At 40.3% G+C, this 20,132-nt stretch overlaps 1 protein-coding gene across 4 annotated transcripts in view; it reads right to left on the reverse strand.

The window, feature by feature from the left end:
* Positions 1-20,132, reverse strand: part of PARD3B (par-3 family cell polarity regulator beta) — a gene marked incomplete at its 3' end in the record, with an annotated part of 1,052,967 nt that overhangs the window by 119,666 nt on the left and 913,169 nt on the right. For all 4 annotated transcript variants that reach the window (XM_079710158.1, XM_079710159.1, XM_079710156.1 and 1 more), the window contains one exon: positions 15,615-15,747. In XM_079710158.1, coding sequence (XP_079566284.1) covers positions 15,615-15,747 — 133 coding nt within the window. The remainder of the gene's footprint in view (positions 1-15,614; positions 15,748-20,132) is intronic.

Genomic DNA, 20,132 nt, shown 5'->3' on the forward strand with positions numbered 1-20,132 from the left:
ACCTGCGAAACAGAATTAAAGACACCTACCACATGGAGTTGTCTGGAATAATTTATATAAGGTATTCGCTGATAGAATCAGCACTGAGTAAATGATGCCATTGTGGTGACCGACCTGACAGTAGTAAAATTTATTGAGTAAATAATTTGCATATATTCTGTTGTATTCCCCTCTCTTTCCTATTTTAAGTCTTTAACTAGACACGGGTATTTCTCTTTCTTTTTTTTAATTTTAATTTTTTTATCTAAGTATAGTTGATTTATAATGTTTCAGCAAAGTGATTCAGTTCTACATATATATATGTATTCTTTTTCAGATTCTTTTCCGTTATAGGTTACTACAAGATACTGACTGTAGTTCCCTGTGCTATATAGTAGGTCCTTGTTGTTTATCTATTTTATATATAGTAGTATGTACCTGTTAATCTCAAATTCCAAATTTATCCCCCGTCACCTTTCTCCTTTGGTAACCATACATTTTTTTTCTCTGTCTCCAGGTATTTCTTTGCTTCAGGATTTTTGCAGAGTTGAAAACAGAAGCTTCTAACTTTCTTCTGGTCTTTGGTCTTTGATTTTAGCACAAGCTCACTAAAGAGATTAGGTGTGCCCCTGGGGTCAGGGATGAAAGGAGTACACTCTTAAAGGAAAAGTGTGTGTGTGTGGGAGAGAGGGAAATAGATATTGACCTCTTGACCCATGGACTTTGCCAAAAGTGCCCTTACAACAAACCCTGACAGTTACCACCTGAAGGGACTGTGGGTACCTCAGCGGTAACCAAAGTGAGCGTGGCCGGAAGGCCTCCCAAGCGCTTTGTATGCTGTGCGATGTCCCAGAACTCTGGAATAATCAAAGAGGTTAAGTTCCAACAATGACTAAGAATAGTTGTCTGGCTAATGGAACATATGATTTCTAAACACCTCAGTATATGCACCACTTAAAAACTCCTCATCTTTCTTGAACACCTGACTGCATGCCAGATAGGATTCTAAGTGCTTTACATGTAATAATCATTTAATTGTCACAATACACAGTACTATTATCCCACTTTTAAAGGAGACTGAGAGGTTAAATAAATGGCCCAAATTTACCCAGTTAGCAAGTAGTGTAGCCTGGATGTGAACTTAGGCATTCTAGCTTCCATGCTCTAAAATGCTTCCCATACCTGCTATATGATTGGGTCTACAATTCAGGACCTCTATCTGTGGGTTTAAGAAGACTGGATGGGAAGACACTAGTTTAGAGTAGCATCTTCAGGGTAGATTTCAGACAGCGCTGACTGAGGACTCATGGTCTGTGTTAGTCATGGCAGCTGGCCGTGGGCCACAGGGGGCAGACTTAGAAACAAAAGTCTTCCTTTGAGGGAAATGAGGGCTAGGTTGATGGTGAAATCAGTGCCACCCCTAGGATCAGGTCATTTCCCAAGGAAGCCTGTCAGGCTGGGAGATGTGGGGCAACTGGGGGTCTGTACATAAAAGAGAGGTGCTGGGGGACCTTTGGGCTGTGGAGTAGCAGCAACAAGACATGGGGAAATGTCCTCCCGGTGTGAGACCCTTGCCCCTCTGTTTCACCAAGGGAACGTTTCCAGTTATGGATTCCACTGACCCCTCTCCTATTGCCTTCTCCTAGACTTCCCCTAAAGTGCCTAAATTTGTACTTAATTAGGGTTAATCAAATGTCTACTTTAAAAAGAGAAGTCTTTCAGGGAGTGGGAAGAACTTCCATGGGTCAGATTATTTGCACACACCCCCCCCCCCCCCCCCCCAGAGTGCAGCCGAGATGAACTTCACTAAGAAAACAGGTACTTTGATGGACGACAGTATAGAGAGGTAACTTTGGATCCTGAGCACTTTGGGAGAAAGCGTGGGCTTAGTGCAGTGTCATGATAGGGAGGTAGGGGTGATAACAGGTCAGGAGAACTGGGGAGACATTCTTAAAGACTGATAGATAGGAAGGGGCTAGGGAACATCTCCATAGTGTGTCCAGGAAAGTGGGAAGAGGGGAATTTCCTTCTCCAGCCCCTGGCTCAGATGGCTCCCTTGCTCCCACTTCTGGGTTAGTGTTCTGTGACTAGCTAAAGGTTACTGGATTTTAGTGGGCTTTTTGTAGGCTGGTCTGGGACCCTACAATCAGTAACTTTTTTTCCTATGGGGAAAACCATTCCCAGGTCCAAACGACCAATTTCTTAATGGGTTTTTGAAACACAGTTTGTTTTTATGTTGGGGATTGCCTGTAAACATGTTGCCTGCTTTCAAAATGATTTACACTACATTTAAAAGCTAGAAATTCACTCACATGATCTTCTTCTGTATGGCTAATATGTCATCATGTTCCAGTGAAAGCCACACTGAGATATAAAAGGACTAAAGCTACCAACAAAAAGAAAAAAATATTGAATTTATTTTGTCTTCTTCTTTCCTATAATTTTCACTACTTCCTGAAATCTAGGTGAGCAAGTCCCAACCCTTCAAGTGGCATTTGATGTTTCACCAATAACACGTTCAATCAAACCTTAGGCCCTTCCAAAATCCACCTAATTTGTAGACAGTTCTCTGCCTTGGTACTTCGTCCATTCCTCAGTTCAGTTGTTTTAGGAAATCAGGGGGAAACACTCCTCTGTTGATGGAGGGACACACTGGGAGGGATGTGATTATGGAGCTCAAGAGGGTCTCAGCAACTGAGAAGGGGTTGGTTGTTGCTGGTAGGAGCCAAACTACAACAGTTACGGATACATACGTTTGCTGGTTCTAATTCTTTACCTCATTCCATCTTTTGAAGCTTTTAAGAAAAGCATATGTTCTTGTCACAAAACAACAATCCATGAGGATACAGATGGAGCAGTTCTTACCCAAAGAAAGAGATTTACTTTTTGTCCTTTCAAAGAATTCTACTGCCTCCCTCTAAGGCAAATTCCTAGGTCTTGGGTGAATCGAAATGTCACTTGCCAACCTGAACAAATAGCCAGTGGTATGGTTATTTCTCATGAATAACTCAGTGAAGCCAGCTGGGTTCTTGGGATAGCTCAAAGATACTGGACCAGTAGACAAAAAGAAATCTTCTCTCTCCTTTTACCTAGCTGACAACGGCAGCAAGTTTAAGAATGACAATAGATCTGTTCTTTCTAACATGAAAGTACATGAAGGGAAAGTTCTTTTCTCCCTCTCTCTCTCCTTGAAAATCTAAGAAGATGATGGAAGTTTATATCATTATGAGAATTAGAAGTTGTAGTAGACAACTCCTAATTCTGTCCGGCATCCATTTTTCCCTTCCCCTGTTAATAAAACATTGATTTTCTTTTAGGGACCACTTCTTCACCTATACTCATTCATGGAATTTATGTAGGTCTGATTCTACTTTCTGGTTCCAGGAGTGATCTTGCGATGCAGTTCTGACCAGTAAAGGTACTGTATCTTTCGGGCCATGGGAGCTTAGGAGTGGATATGTGACCCAGGCTGAGTCAATAAGCCATTGAGGATTGCATTGAACATCAGTTCTACGACCTCCTGGTCATACTGGGGGTGAGATACTCTTTCTATAGAGTTGTTGGGTTGGAGCTGCTGATGGCTGTCTTGCCACCATATGTGGGAGCCCCTTGACAATGGTCCCTACAGAGAGAATAATAAAGGTGAGAGATGGAGAAGGACAGACCCCTAATGGCCTGTCTGGAAGGGCAGGATCCAGCTTTGCCTGAAGTCAGATATGCCTAGGGACTTTAAAGTTACGTAAGACAAAAAAAGTTTCCTTTTTTGCTTAGGCCAGTTTGAATTAGGTTTCTGTGGCAACTTAAGAGCCACTGACTTATCCAGAATTTTTTACAATGTCCCTAGTTTTTTTGTTTTTTAACATCTTTATTGGAGTATAATTGCTTTACAATGGTGTGCTAGTTTCTGATGCATAAAAAAGTGAATCAGCTATACGTATACATATATGCCCATATCCCCTCTCTCTTGTGTCTCTCTCCCACCCTCCCTAACCCACCCCTCTAGGTGGACACAAAGCACCGAGCTGATCTCCCTGTGCTGTGTGGCTGCTTCCCACTAGCTATCTATTTTACATTTGGTAGTGTATACATGTCCATGCCACTCTCTCACTTCGTCCCAGCTTACCCTTGCCCCTCCCCATGTCCTCAAGTCCATTCCCTACATCTGAGTCTTTATTCCTGTCCTGCCCCTAGGTTCCTAAAAACCATTTTTTTTTTAGATTCCATATATATGCATTAGCATATGGTATTTATTTTTCTCTTTCTGACTTACTTCACTCTCTATGACATACTCTAGGTCCGTCCATCCACCTCACTACAAATAATTCAGTTTTGTTTCTTTTTATGGCTAATATTCCATTGTATATATGTGCCACATCTTTGTTATCCATTCATCTGTCGATGGACACTTAGGTTGCTTACATGTCCTGGCTATTGTAAATAGAGCTGCAATGAATATTCTGGTACATGACTGTTTTTGAATTATGGTTTTCTCAGGGTATATGCCCAGGAGTGGGATTGCTGGGTCATATGGTAGTTCTAGTTTTAATTTTTTAAGGAACCTCCTTACTATTCCCATACTGGCTGTATCAATTTACATTCCCACCAACAGTGCAAGAGGGCACCCTTTTCTCCACACCCTCTCCAGCATTTATTGTTTCTAGATTTTTTGATGATGGCCATTCTGACTGGTGTGAGGTGATACCTCATTGTAGTTTTGATTTGCATTACTCTAATGATTAGTGATGTTGAGCATCCTTTCATGTGTTTGTTGGCAATCTGTATATCTTCTTTGGAGAAATGTCTATTTAGGTCTTCTGCCCATTTTTGGATTGGATTGTTTGTTTTTTTGATATTGAGCTGCATGAGCTGCTTGCATATTTTGGAGATTAATCCTTTGTTAGTTGCTTTATTTGCAAATATTTTCTCCCATTCTGAGGGTTGTCTTTTCGTCTTGTTTATGGTTTCCTTTGCTGTGCAAAAGCTTAAAGTTTCATTAGGGCCCATTTGTTTATTTTTGGTTTTATTTCCATTTCTCTAGGAGGTGGGTCAAAAAGGATCTTGCTGTGATGTATGTCATAGAGTGTTCTGCCTATGTTTTCCTCTAAGGGTTTTATAGTGTCTGGCCTTACATTTAGGTGTTTAATCCATTTCGAGTTTATTTTTGTGTATGGTGTTAGGGAGTGTTCTAATTTCATTCTTTTACATGTAGCTGTCCAGTTTTCCCAGCACCGCTTGTTAAAGAGCCTGTCTTTTCTCCACTGTATATTCTTGCCTCCTTTCTCAAAGATAAGGTGACCATATGTGTGTGGGTTTATTTCTGGGCTTTTTATACTGTTTCATAGATATATATTTCTGTTTCTGTGCCAGTATCATACTGTCTTGATTACTGTAGCTTTGTAGTATAGTCTGAAGTCAGGGAGCCTGATTCCTCCAGCTCCATTTTTCTTTCTCAAGATTGCTTTAGCTATTTGGGGCCTTTTGTGTTTCCATACAAATTGTGAAATTTTTTGTTCTAGTTCTGTGAAAAATGCTGTTGGTAGTTTGATAGGGATTGCACTGAATCTGTAGACTGCTTTGGGTAGTAGAGTCATTTTCACAATGTTGACTCTTCCAATCCAAGAACATGGTATACCTCTCCATCTGTTTGTATCATCTTTAATTTCTTTCATCAGTGTCTTACAGTTTTCTGCATACAGGTCTTTTTTCTCCCTAGGTAGGTTTATAACTAGATATTTTATTATTTTGGTTGCAATGGTAAATGGGAGTGTTTCCTTTATTTCTCTTTCAGATATTTCATCATTAGTGTGTAGGAATGTGAGAGGTTTCTGTTAATTAATTTTGTATCCTGCTACTTTACCAAATTCATGATTAGCTCTAGTAGTTTTCCGGTAGCATCATTGGGATTCTCTATGTATAGTATCATGTCATTTGTAAACAGTGACAGATTTACTGCTTCTTTTCCGATTTGGATTCCTTTTCTTTTTCTTCTCTGATTGCTGTAGCTAAAACTTCCAAAACTATGTTGAATAACAGTGGTGAGAGTGGGCAACCTTGTTCTGTTCCTGATGTTAGTGGAAATGGTTTCAGTTTTTCACCATTGAGGACGATGCTGGCTGTGGGTTTGTCATATATGGCCTTTATTATGTTGAGGTAAGTTCCCTCTATGCCTACTTTCTGGAGGATTTTTATCATAAATGGGTTTTAAATTTTGTTGAAAGCCTTTATCTGCATCTATTGAGATGATCATATGGTTTTTCTCCTTCAATTTGTTAATATGGTTTATCACATTGATTGATTTGTGTATATTGAAGAATCCTTGCATTCCTGGGATAAACTCCATATGATCATGGTGTTTGATCCTTTTAATGTGCTTTTGGATTCTGTTTGCTAGTATTCTGTTGAGGATTTTTGCATCTATGTTCATCAGTGGTATTGGCCTGTAGTTTTCTTTTGTGACATCTTTGTCTGGTATTGGTATCAGAGTGATGGTGGCCTTGTAGAATGAGTTTGGGAGTGTTCCTCCCTCTGCTACATTTTGGAAGAGTTTGAGAAGGATTGGTGTTAGCTCTTCTCTAAATGTTTGATAGAATTCGCCTGTGAAGCCATCTTGTCCTGAGCATTTGTTTGTTGGAAGATTTTTAATCACAGTTTTAATTTCAGTGCTTGTGATTGGTCTGTTCATATTTTCTATTTTTTCCTGGTTCAGTCTTGGAGGTTGTGCTTTTCTAAGAATTTGTCCTTTTCTTCCAGGTTGTCCATTTTATTGGCATAGAGTTGCTTGTAGTAATCTCTCATGATCCTTTGTATTTCTGAAGTGTCAATTGTTACTTCTCCTTTTTCATTCCTAATTATATTGATTTGAGTCTTCTCCCTTTTTTCTTGATGAGTCTGGCTTATGGTTTGTAAATTTTGTTTATCTTCTCAAAGAACCAGCTTTTAATATTATTGATATTTGCTATCGTTTCCTTCATTTCTTTTTCATTCATTTCTGATCTGAACTTTATGATTTCTTTCCTTCAGCTAACTTTGGGGTTTTTTGTTCTTCTTTCTCTAACTGTTTTAGGGGTAAGGTTAGGTTGTTTATTTCAGATGAATTTTTGTTTCTTAAGGTAGGATTGTATTGCTCTAAACCTCCCTCTTAGAACTGCTTTTGCTGCATCCCATAGGTTTTGGGTTGTCATGTTTTCACTGTCATTTGTTTCTAGGTATTTTTTTATTTCCTCTTTGATTTCTTCAGTGATCTCTTGGTTATTTAGTAGAGTATTGTTTAGTCTCCATGTATTTGTATTTTTTACAGTTTTTTTCCTGTAATTGATATCTAGTCTCATAGCATGTGGTCAGAAAAGATACTTGATACAATTCCAATTTTTTAAAATTTACTAAGGCTTGATTTGTGACCCAAGGTATGATCTATCCTGCAGAATATTCCATGAGCACTTGAGAAGAAAGTGTATTCTGTTGGTTTTGGATGAAATGTCCTATAAATATGAATTAAGTCCATCTTGTTTAATGTGTCATTTAAAGCTGTGTTTCCTTATTTACTTTCATTTTGGATGATGTGCCCATTGGTGAAAGTGGGATGTTCAAGTCCCCTACTATGATTGTGTTACTGCCCATTTCCCCTTTTATGGCTGTTAGCATTTGCCTTATGTATCAAGGTGCTCCTATGTTGGGTGCATAAAGATTTACAATTGTTGTATCTTCTTCTTGGATTGATCCCTTGATCATTATGTAGTGCCCTTCTTTGTCTCTTGTAATAGTCTTTATTTTAAAGTGTATTTTCTCTGATAGGAGAGTTGTTACTACAGCTTTCTTCTGATTTCCATTTGCATGGAATATCTTTTTCCATCCCCTCACTTTCAGTCTGTATGTGTCCCTAGGTCTGAAGTGGGTCTCTTGTAGACAACATATGTATGGGTCTTGTTTTTGTATCCATTCAGCCAGTCTATGCCTTTTGGTTGGAGCATTTAATCCATTTACATTTAAGGTTAATTATCAATATGTATATTCCTATTACCATTTTCTTAATTGTTTTGGGTTTGTTATTGTAGGTCTTTTCTTCTCTTTTGTTTCCTGCCTAGAGAAGTTCCTTTAGCATTTGTTGTAAAGCTGGTTTGGTGGTGCTGAATTCTCTTAGCTTTTGCTTTTCCATAAAGATCTTATTTCTCTGTCAAATCTGAATGAGATCCTTGCTGGGTAGAGTAATCTTGGTTGTAGGTTTTTTCCTTTCATCACTTTAAATATGTCCTGCCACACGCTTCTGGCTTGCAAAGTTTCCCTGAGAAATCAGCTGTTAACCTTATGGGGATTCCCTTGTATGTTATTTGTTGCTTTTCCCTTGCTGCTTTTAAATTTTTTCTTTGTATTTAATTTTTGATAGTTTGATTAATATATGTCTTGGCATGTTTCTCCTTGGATTTATCCTGTATGGGACTCTCTGTGCTTCCTGGACTTGATTGACTCTTTCCTTTCCCATATTAGGGAAGTTTTCAGGTATAATCTCTTCAAATATTTTCTCAGTCACTTTCTGTTTATCTTCTTCTGGGACCCCTATAATTTGAATGTTGGTGTGTTTAACCTTGTCCCAGAGGTCTCTGAGAGTGTCCTCAATTCTTTTCATTCTTTTTTCTTTATTCTGCTCTGTGGTAGTTATTTCCACTATTTTATCTTCCAGGTCACTTACCTGTTCTCCTGCCTCAGTTATTCTGCTATTGATTCCTTCTAGAGAATTTTTAATTTCATTTATTGTGTTGTTCATCATTGTTTGTTTGTTCTTTTGTTATTCTAGGTCTTTGTGAAACGTTTCTTACATTTTTTTCCATTCTATTTCCAAGATTTTGGATCATCTTTACTATCATTACTCTGAATTCTTTGTCAGGTAGACTGTCTATTTCCTCTTCATTTGTTTGGTCTGGTGGGATTTTACCTTGCTCCTTCATCTGCTGAGTATTTCTCTGTTTCTCGTTTTGCTTAACTTACTGTGTTTGGGGTCTCCTTTTTGCTGGCTGCAGGTTCATAATTCCTGTTGTTTTTGGGGTCTGCCCCCAGTGGGTAAGGTTAGTTCAGTGGGTTGTGTACGCTTCCTGGTGGAGGAGACTGTTGCCTGTGTTGTGGTGGATGAGGCTGGATCTTGTCTTTCTGGTGGGCAGGACCGTGTCCAGTGGTGTGTTTTGGGGTGTCTGTGACCTTATTATGATTTTAGGCAGTCTCTCTACTAATGGGTGCGGTTGTGTTCCTGTCTTGCTAATTGTTGGCCATGGGGTGTCCAGCACTGGAGCTGTTATTCATTGAGTGGAGCTGGGTCTTAGCATTGAGACAGAGATCTCTGGGAGAGCTCCTGACGACTGATATTACTTGGGGCGGGAGGTCTCTGGTGGACCAATGTCCTGAACTCGGCTCTCCCACCTCAGAGGCTCAGCTCTGACTCCTGGCTGGAGCACCAAGACCCTGTCAGCCACACAGGTCAGAAGAAAAGGGAGAGAAAAAAAAAAAAAAAGAAAGAAAGAAAAACTAAACTAAAATAAAAGTTATTAAAATAAAAAATTAAAAAAATTAGTTAAATAAAAAAATTTAAAAGTAATAAAAAAAATTAAGAAGAGAGCAACCAAACCAATAAAGAAATCCATCAGTGGTAAGAAGTATTAAAAACTATTTTAAAAAAATGGACAGACAGATCCCTAGGACAAATGGTAAAAGCAAACCTATATAGACAAAATCACACACAGAAGCATACACATACACACTCGCAAAAAGAGAAAAAGTTGGAAAAATATATGTATCTTTGCTCCCAAAGTTCACCTCGTCAATTTGAGATGATTTGTTGTCTATTCAGGTATTCCACAGATGCAGGGTACATCAAGTTGATTGTGGAGCTTTAATCCGCTGCTCCTGAGGCTGCTGGGAGAGATTTCCCTTTCTCTTCTTTGTTCGCACAGCTCCTGGGGTTCAGCTTTGGATTTGGCCCCGCCTCTGCAGGTAGGTCGCCTGAGGGCGTGTGTTCTTCGCTCAGAAAGGACGGGGTTAAAGGAGCCGCTGATTCGGGGGCTCTGGCTTACTCAGGCCCGGGGGGAGGGAGGGGTACGGATGCAGGGCGAGCCTGCGGCGGCAGAGGCCGGCGTGACATTGCACCAGCCTGAGGCGCGCCGTGCGTTCTCCTGGGGAAGTTGTCCCTGGATCACGGGACCCTGGCAGTGGCGGGCTGCACAGGCTCCCAGGACGGGAGGTGTGGAGAGTGAGCTGTGCTCGCACACAGGCTTCTTGGTGGCAGCAGCAGCGACCTTAGCATCTCATGCCCGTCTCTGGGGTCCGCGCTGACAGCCGTGGTTCACGCCCGTCTCTGGAGCTCATTTATGTGGTACTATGAATCCCCTCTCCTCGTGCACCAGGAAACAATGGTCTCCTGCCTCTTAGGCAGATCCAGACTTTTTCCCGGACTCCCTCCCGGCTAGCTGTGGCGCACTAACCCCTTCAGGCTGTGTTCACGCAGCCAACCCCAGTCCTCTCCCTGCGCTCCAACCGAAGCCTGAGCCTCAGCTCCCAGCCCTGCCCGCCCCGGCGGGTGAGCAGACAAGCCTCTCGGGCTGGTGAGTGCCGGTCGGCACCGATCCTCCGTGCGGGAATCTCTCCGCTTTGCCCTCCGCACCCCTGTTGCTCTGCTCTCCTCCGTGGCTCCGAAGCTTTCCCCCCGCCCACCCCCCATCTCCACCAGTGAAGGGGCTTCCTAGTGTGTGGAAACATTTCCTCCTTCACAGCTCCTTCCCACTGGTGCAGGTCCCGTCCCTATTCTTTGTCTCTGTTTTTTCTTTGTTCTTTTGCTCTACCCAGGTACGTGGGGACTTTCTTGCCTTTTGGGAGGTCTGAGGTCTTCTGCCAGCAGCATTCAGTAGGTGTTCTGTAGGAGTTGTTCCACATGTAGATGTATTTCTGATGTATTTGTGGGGAGGAAAGTGATCTCCACGTCTTACTCCTCCACTATCTTGAAAGTTCCCCCCGCCCCCGTCCCTAGTTTTTAACAAATGCCTTCAAGGAGCAGGAGAAGGAAAATATGAACAAGTCTTAGTTCTTGCATTGGACCACGGTACAGCAGGAGCTCATTTCTCTTATCCATCATGTGTAGAAATAACCTTCTGATGGTTTTGTACTTGTGTGGCTATTACACATTCCATCTCAAATCCTTTCCTAAGATGGCTAGCACGAGCTCAGCATCTTGATCTCCTTTTCTTCTGACTACAGAATTCACCAGCTGTGTCTGTTATTGTCCAGACAGCTGCCAAGTATATTCCATCCATTTGGTTTCTAAATCATCTTCATAATAGAAGAAACAACTCTTTCAGAATGTTTTTATTTATTCACCCAACCATCTCTTTGTTCCAACCATGACCTACCTGAACCAATCCCTTTTGCCATAAAGACATAGTGTTATGTCTTTTATGACAGTGGAAACCAGCTTACCTTCTTCCCACCCATGTGTCTACGAACCCCTTTTACAGATAAACATTCTTCTAATTTAGCCAAAGAATTAAAAAGAGGAAGGAGGTATAATATATGCCATGCAGCTCTTGAAGAGAAACAGTAATAAAGGTACTAATATTTGTAGAAAGCTCTAGAGCCATCCCATTTCCGAAATTATGACTTACAGGATATTCATGCTGCTGTTAAATAAGCAGATAATCTGTATCTGCTAATAATAATAATAATAATAATAATAATAATAATAAAGCCCAACAAGGACAAACCACAGCCTGCTGCCAGAGGACTGTGGCAGTCTTAACAAATTTTACAGAACATAAAATGCCAGCAGATAACAGGTATTATGTTTTCTTTTGGCAAATATGAACACTTCACAGCTAGCCTATCTTGCTCACTTAATTGGGCCTATAAAAACTCACCAGGCATCTCTTGGAGCCATTGAAATTCCCTCCACTTGTTCTTTACAGCTTTTCAGAGCCTAGATGGGAAAACAGCTACCAAACAGACTTGCTGAAAAGATTTTTAAGGTCTCATGTCTATATTTACAAACCTTGCAATCTGTGTGTATTCATTTATTTCAACACAAATGAAGTGAATAAATCAGGAGCTCCTTTGGGAAAAGAAAAACCACCATATTTGAGAGAAAAAGAACAAAATATGTGACTGAGGCAACTCCCAAATGTTCTCTATCGCTTTCCCAGCACCCCTCATGCACACCCTGCTTCCAACAGAACTAACTGCATTCTCTGCACTCATTTAGAAGATAATACTACTCTACACTACAGCATTTCTCACACTTATTAATGTCCTTTTTTTGGGGTTTTGGCTTAGATGTCTGTATTCCTGGCTAGACTGTGAGTTCCTCCAACATAGAGATGATATATTATTGTTACCAGTACTGGGCGTATGCTTAGACTGAGCAAATATTGGTCAAAATTGAATAGGAGACACAGAAAAAAGAGAAGGAAAAGAGAGAGAGGTATGAGAGCAACGGAGAACCCAAGGGAGCAGTAGGAGAAATCTTTGGCTCTGGGCCGCTGGGCAGGTGCAACATAGGTAGAAAACTACCCACAAGATGGCCTGGGAAGATGCAGAAAGTCTGACGGGGGTCAAAGAAAAAAAAGAGTGATAAAAATACATTCCAAAAAATATTAATAAGGAGCAGCCTTTCCTAAAAGCATACTCCAAAATTTCTCTAGGATTGTCTTCCAAGTTTCTAATATACAGCCTGCAATTTCATTATACATTTCTTGTGCAGAAAATGACAACTGTATCATGACACCTGGCTAAAAGTGACTGTAAACTGCACCCTAACTTCAGAGATGTGAAAAATAAAATAAAAAAACAATAAAACCACCAGAAAACTATGAACAGAACCTAATAATCTTTTCAGTGATTCATAGATCCTAATACTCTTTCTGTGATTTTTTTTTTTTTTTTTTTTTTGCCGTACGTGGGCCTCTCACTGTTGTGGCCTCTCCCGTCGCGGGGCATGGGCTCTGGACGCGCAGGCTCAGCGGCCATGGCTCACAGGCCCAGCCGCTCCACGGCATGTGGGATCTTCCCAGACCGGGGCACGAACCCGTGTCCCCTGCATCGGCAGGCGGACTCTCAACCACTGTGCCACCAGGGAAGCCCTCCGTGATTGTTTTAATAATTTTGGCTTTGAAGACTTTTGTGAGCATACTTTCTTTCTTTTTGGCCTTTTAAAAAAGTAGTTCTTAGGTAACTTATTCCCCTAATTTCCTTCTCGATAGATCAGAAGTTCCCCAGTATAGTGTGACTCGAGGGGATATTTGTCAGGCCTCTCAGTCTGAGGTACTGGGAGCTTGGGGGATTCTGAGTCCATGAAAGTATTTTTTGATGATGCTGGTCCATGTACTGATCTTGTTAGATAAGTAGAACTACTTCAGTGTTTACTGAAGCAATTGGAATCAATGCCCTACTTTTAGACTTGTGAGTCAGAAAGCTTGATGACCACCTGGAGAAGCACCTGGGAGCCCTCTCTTGGGTCCCATCCCTCCCCTTCATGGACTGTCTATCAGTTTTTAACAGGCACCCTCGGTGATCCTGAAGACCAGCCAATCTAGGAACCACAGTCTCATAAAAGCTGCCTTGTTGTGTCTGGCTGACTGGCAGGAATGAAATGGTAACTTTCTAAACTTGCTTTCCTAGATCTCTCCAAAAGTAGCAAGACAACGGGGTGATTTCTCAGGTCTACATTGGACAAAAGATACTAGTGTTTTTCCTTGGCTTGTGGAGAGGATGGGAAAGGATGCTGAGATTCTAATCCCTGGTTTGGAGTATCACAGCCAATCACAATGAACAGTCATCTTTTATGACAGTGCATTTCCCAAGCATCCCTTTGGGAAGCTGGAGTCCCCAGCTGTCTGGGAAATGTAAAATCAGTCACTTTTGGCAAAGCTCAACATACCCGGGCATGGGAAACACAAATGAAAATAGAGAGACTCTTTTACTCACTAGATTGTTTGTCTGGTTACACATTTGCTCAGCACAGAAACAGAATCATCAAGATAGGGATGACCCGAGTGTGTAGTTATCTAGCTCAGGTTTGATGAAGGTAAGAGGAAACTTTAAGTCTCATGAGTGTAAGCATTTTCATCCTTTCAGCTTGATGTAAGGAGGTCATATAAAGTAAGGTCCAAACAACAAGGACTACTTTATCTAAAATTACTTATCTTATTTTGCTCATAGGAATTCACACTGGTTTTGAGGAGGAAGACTTTTCAATGCACTGGACATGGTGGAAACAACTTCCCTTTATTTTATTGTCCATTTGATTGAGGGAACAGGGCCTCATGTATAGAGTCTTTCATCAAAGTCAATAAGTCAATCTGATTAAGCTTGAAATGAATTGTTGTAGATTGTTATTCTGTGAACATCTTTCCCTTCTGTTACTGAGAGTCTAAGTGACCAGTTGCCCCATCACTGTAAATGCCATTCTGCTTAATCCTAACATCTGTAATAAAACCAGTAAATAGCTGTTTGTTCGGATCTGTAGTCACAGGATGCTTATCTGTGGAAGAGGCTGAAGCCATTTGTTTGGAGATCGCTAATCCTTACTGTGTACTTCTGATTAGTGTTTTTAAACTCTGCCATATAAGGAAGAATCTATGGGGCTAAGAAATTTCAGTCGCTCTGCACAACAGTGGTGGATGCTGAAACTGAGTTTGGAACCCCCTGTGTAAAAGTACTAGGTTTCATGCATGAGAAACCACAGTATCCAAGTGAAGACTAGAGGGAATCAGCTCAGTGGCTGGACTCTACTCTCCCTACTCTGACCTCGTGAACACAAATATAAGTGTGAAAATCAAGAAAGGAAACTTTCCTTTAATACATCTGTCCTTCGAAAGAGCTGGTGTGGCCACCAGGGATAAGACAGTTCCTTACGGGGTTCTCAAAACAGCACTAAAAACTGTAGGAGAAGGCAGTAATCATCAAAGAGGATGAGTGAGAGCCTTACCTTCTTGAAAAAGGCAAGAAAATGAATCATGCTATTTTGAAAAAACCCAGAAAATATTTCTTTAGAGGTCACAATATTCTTTTCTCTTCCCAAATGTTGAAGGATTTGGCAAAGAGAACCCTCTAATAAAAAACTGCCCTTATCTCAAAATAAAATGATCTTAGTGTACTGGTAAGATCAGCAAAATGTAAATTGTTCAGATGCAATATACAAACAGTTGATATCTTTGAGTTGATATCTTTCGGACTCTTCTGAAATTTATTTCTAATATCATTTTCCAAAGGAGAGATGGCTTATGTTGCATGGTCTGTTAATGCTTGACCAGATGTCTGAGACTCAAGAGATGGAGGGCAAGGATTAAGGCTCAGTAGATGATGGCCAAGATTCCTTGTGTTCTTTAAAATAGCTAACATCTGCTCCATCCCAACAAGCTGGCATACAAGTCCAACAGGGAGTAAATATGAGAGCAATTAAAATGAACTACTGTGCATTAGGGTGGTTTGATTTATAGAAACAACTTCTGTGGGAGAAAATGGCTGTGGTTTAGGTAATGTTCACATCTATGAAACTGAAGTAACCTAAATATAGCTTGATATGTACAGCACATTCTTGGCCATGTTCTTCTGCTCTTAACTACATCAGTAAAGATGAATTCAATGATTGCAATCAGGCATGGACTTACCCAGTGAAGGTCATAGTCAGGTCTTGCTCTTCCTTCACTGTCCTCATATAAAGCGAAAGCTTCCCTCCGAGCCTGATAATACTCCTTCCGCAACTTCTGGATGCGGTCAGTGCTTCCACTCATGGAACGGCCACTGCAGGACATAATCAGACAGTCACACAATGTACATCATCCTGGAAACTCGCTTTCTGATTTTTTTTTTTTTATTAAAGCAGCTGACATCCAAATTTGGAAGATTCAGTAATATCATACAGACATGCTAGGAGAACTGTGAAATCCCTGGTAATAAAAATAAATAAAAACCAGTCTTTATGTGCATATGTTTAGCTCCAAGGGTCAAAACATCTAACTTGGGATTAATAAATGCCTTTTGAGTGAGAACTTAAGATAAGGTCCTGATCTTTAGAGCAATTAAAAGAGCCATCACCTTTTTCTTATAATCATATGTACAGCGTTTGGTTAAATTTTAATGTAGTATCCCATTTTCTCAAATAAGTGTTGACAACTTTAGACCAGTTGTTTGACCTGAAGGTTGGAGGTGATGCAGAGTTGGCAGGTGCCACTGTTCATTTCAATGACATTTGTGAATTTTTGGAGTGGGGCTGGAGTACATGTCATTATGTGGGTGTAGGCAGGACATAGAGAAAGAGAAGAAGGTGGAAGCCATGTGAAGAAGTAAAAAGAAAAATAAAGAGCTGGTCATAGAACATACCATCTTGGTTACTTGTCCAAGCTTTTCCTCTCTCTACTTAGCTACTTCTTCCTCTCAGGAATTACAGCTTCTCCAGTGACTTATCCATTCAACCCCACACTGGTCAGCCAGTGGCTCCCTTTTAACTTGGATCTGTCACCATCGTTTCAACAGAACCAACATCATGTGATACAATCAGGGCTAGGAAGCAAGGGGAGGATGCTAGGCAGGGCTCTACAGCTGATCAACTTCTTTGGTTCATCTGAGGCATAACTGAGTGCCCTATTGTGTCAGACCTTATGTTAAGACCTGGGGATCTTAAAACAAACAAACAAACAGAACTCGTTCACAAAAAGCACACAGTCTGGGAGGTGGGGGGCTGAAAGGGATACAGAGGACCACAATCCACGGTGACCAGTGCTGTAGGTGTGCGCAGGGGCTGTGGGGACTCACACTGCTTAAGCTTTAACAGGGTGAGAGCAGGGCCATGGAAGGAGACCACAGAAGGCTCTACAGAGGAGGTGACACTTTAGCTGAGTCTTGAAGGATGCATAGGTGCTCAATAGCTGGACAAGTGAGGTGAGGAAATTCCAGGTGGAGGGAAGGGCAATGCAAAGGACAGAAATGAGAAAGCACCTTGCTTTGGGGGAATGCAAGGAAGTCAGTTGGGCAAGCAGTGGTCCTCGGCTTCTTCTGTCCTGCCTTGTACCCATATTGGGTGATGTATGTTCCCTTCCTTCTCTCATTTAGGAAGCAAATTATAATAAAAAGGGAGTGCTGGTACTTTAGGGATATTCTGAATTTACTCTAATAAATGATGAAATATATCACTTGCAAATGTTGGTACTTTAACTCAATTTGTAACAATCATAATGATAATCATATTTCATGGGTATGTGAGAATCACTGCTCAAGTATATACAGGGAATATGGGAGGAAACAGGGAAGAGAGACAGGTGAGACTGAGAAAAGTAGGTAGGGGTCCCGTGGTGGAGCCCTCTACATGCCAAAAACATCCCCAAGTATTACAGTTGAGCTTTAAGTTTAAATGAGATATCTGATAGAATGAGATATCTGAAAGCAGTAGAAAGAAGTCATCTATTATTTTGTTAAAACATTTAAAAATTATACTTAAACTATAAAAGAAAAGGGTGAGTAAACATTTTTTGGAAGGAAAACATTCTTCCCAAACTAGATTGTAAGTTAATTGAAAGCAGGACCACGTGTCTCAACATCCTCTGTACAAAGTTAGCACAGAGTTCTTGGCTTCCTACCTGCTCTACGGACACCAAGCAGCTTATGCCTTTGTTTAAGAAAAGACAAGTTCTTAGGGATCACATACTTTGATTTTTCTTCAATATGTATTTTTAAAACTTGCAAAATAGTTCTAACTCTGTTTCCTGACTATACTTATTTTTTTGAACAAAAGTTTTCCTCGAGAACTTGGAAAAGATAGCAGTAAGAAAAAAGTGGAACATCTGATATGCTTTTCCGAACAACGGAAGGCAGGAAAGACAGCACAGCTCAATTCTGAACAGGTTCCCTCACTCTTGAGTACTCTGAGCTAACTATGGGCCTGCATCCACTGTGCAGGCTTCTGCCCATTACATGCATGCATGAGCTGTGCTTAAACTCACCAGATGAGTTCAATCAACGTGGTGCAAACACAGCATACATAATCTATTAGTTTACCCAAAAAAACCGAAGCACTGAATTCAAGCAGAATGAAGTCATCAGTAATAAAGGAAAAAGAAAGAAACTGATAAGGGACTGTTTTAAAAATCCCCACAATTTTCCTACATTTGTGGGAAAAAATAATCATACTCAGACCGTAAACTATTCTTCCATATGCTGATAAATAAATAAATTTAAAAATACGGGTTTGATCAGATTTCAGTTCTCAGATAGAAGGAATGGGGAAAGAATACAAAATCAGCTGTTTACGATTCAGAAAATCCCCTATGGCTGACAGGAACATGACTATTTACCCAGAGAAGAAATCTGACCTCAGAGAAAAACAGGAAAAAAGTCTAGAAATTCATGGACCATCTAAGTGCAAAACATTCTCCCTTGTGTGAATATTTTAAAGAAGTTATGGGGCACCGTGCAAACCTTTCATGATAAGCCAGGACTACATCGCAACATTCTCTCTCTTTTTTTTTTCTCTCTCTCTAACCCTCACTCTACTTCTAGTAACTGTATCAGATTTTTTCCCAGGTAGTTGGTTTATATAATACAATTAGGAATAGAAAATTCTGATTTCATCTCTCAGCTCTTCTGTGCAGATAACACACACAGGTTTACCATCAAATCAATAAAAAATAAATAAAACAAAAAACAACACAGCTATTGCAACCAAAGCAGTTAACTGATTCCATTTTGTGTTGAAGAAGTAGAAGTTTGAAGAGTAACATAAAAATGCCTTTGTCATAAGAGCAGCAATAATCATAATAGTCATCATTTATGGAACATTTATACAGCCAATATATTGATATAGACTTCTAGTTACTCCACTTTCTGCTCAGAGCAGACATCACTAATCACTTACGGCCTTCCTTCCCCATAATCCTAGACATGCCCTTAGGATCCTTCTTAACCCAGAACTTCAGAGAGCTACTACCAATCTGAAGGAGCTGGAACTTGAGTTGAGTTACATAATTGCTGTGTAATGCGTGTTGTAAATACTTCAGAATCACAGAAGAATACTTAAAGGTAGCTTTTATTGTTTTGCTCCATAGACATGAGGAAGCTGAGGGTCATGGCTAATAGATGTACAAGGTCTAACTTCAAAGAAGGCTCTTTCCACCACTGCTTACTACGTTTCAACCTGCATCTCCTCCTTCATCTCATTTATATCTTAAAGACTAGGTACTCTAACAACATACTGGACCAGAATGGAATTAAGGCCAGCCTTGAGGAGTTACTTTCTGAGGACTCCTGTTTTTCCTCCCTCTATTTACATGTTAACGGTTCCATTCTCCTGGCTTTATGCAACTTAGTAGTAGAGCTTCTAAGAATTTTGCCTGATAGCTTCAGAAGTAACATCAGCTTATGATGTAACTCACATACCCTTGCAATCATATAAAATCTAGTAAAGTATCAATAATCCCATCTCCAAGTTGCTAGTTAGAAAATTAGGCTTACTGTATTATTTGTTCACTGGATAAGGTAAAGGTTAGCCATTCTTACCAAAAAAGTTCCTATTATAGCTGTATCCATATGTAGGTGATCAACGCCACTCCTGCACTTTCAATGTGCTGAAATTTTATTTTAAATTAATTCAAGCAGTATAACAAAACAGATTTATATTGCAGTGATTTCTTGTCAATTATACTGCCTACGTCTTTAAAGGCAGATGTATAGTTAAATAGGATTTTAACACTTTAAAGTTGGAAATAGTTTAAAGTTGCAATGAAATTCAGAAATGATGTCATTTTCTTCATCGTCACCTATAGTAATATATCCCCAAATGCAATACACATCACAGTAAGGCATTATCTGCTCCTTTGGAATCTAACCTTATTCTTCCTAGTTCATAATTACCTCAATTGAAATACATTTTAAAATGAGTGTTCATTTGTGCACGCCATAGCCTCCTCCCATTACTACAACAGGCTGGAGAAAAGAAACTAACATTTATTAAGCTCCCATGATGCCTTAAGTATAATATGTATGCTTTACATACTTCATCTCATTTAATCCCCCAATTTTTGAGGATGACATCGTTATTAACATTTCACAAATGAGCATATGCTGAGGCTCAGATAAGTAGCCCAATTGGTGAATGGCAGACCAGGAGATGTGTGACTCCAAAGCCAGTGTTATTT

The sequence above is a fragment of the Hyperoodon ampullatus genome (genome assembly GCF_949752795.1).
Source record: "Hyperoodon ampullatus genome assembly, chromosome: 8".
Lineage (NCBI taxonomy): Eukaryota > Metazoa > Chordata > Mammalia > Artiodactyla > Ziphiidae > Hyperoodon > Hyperoodon ampullatus.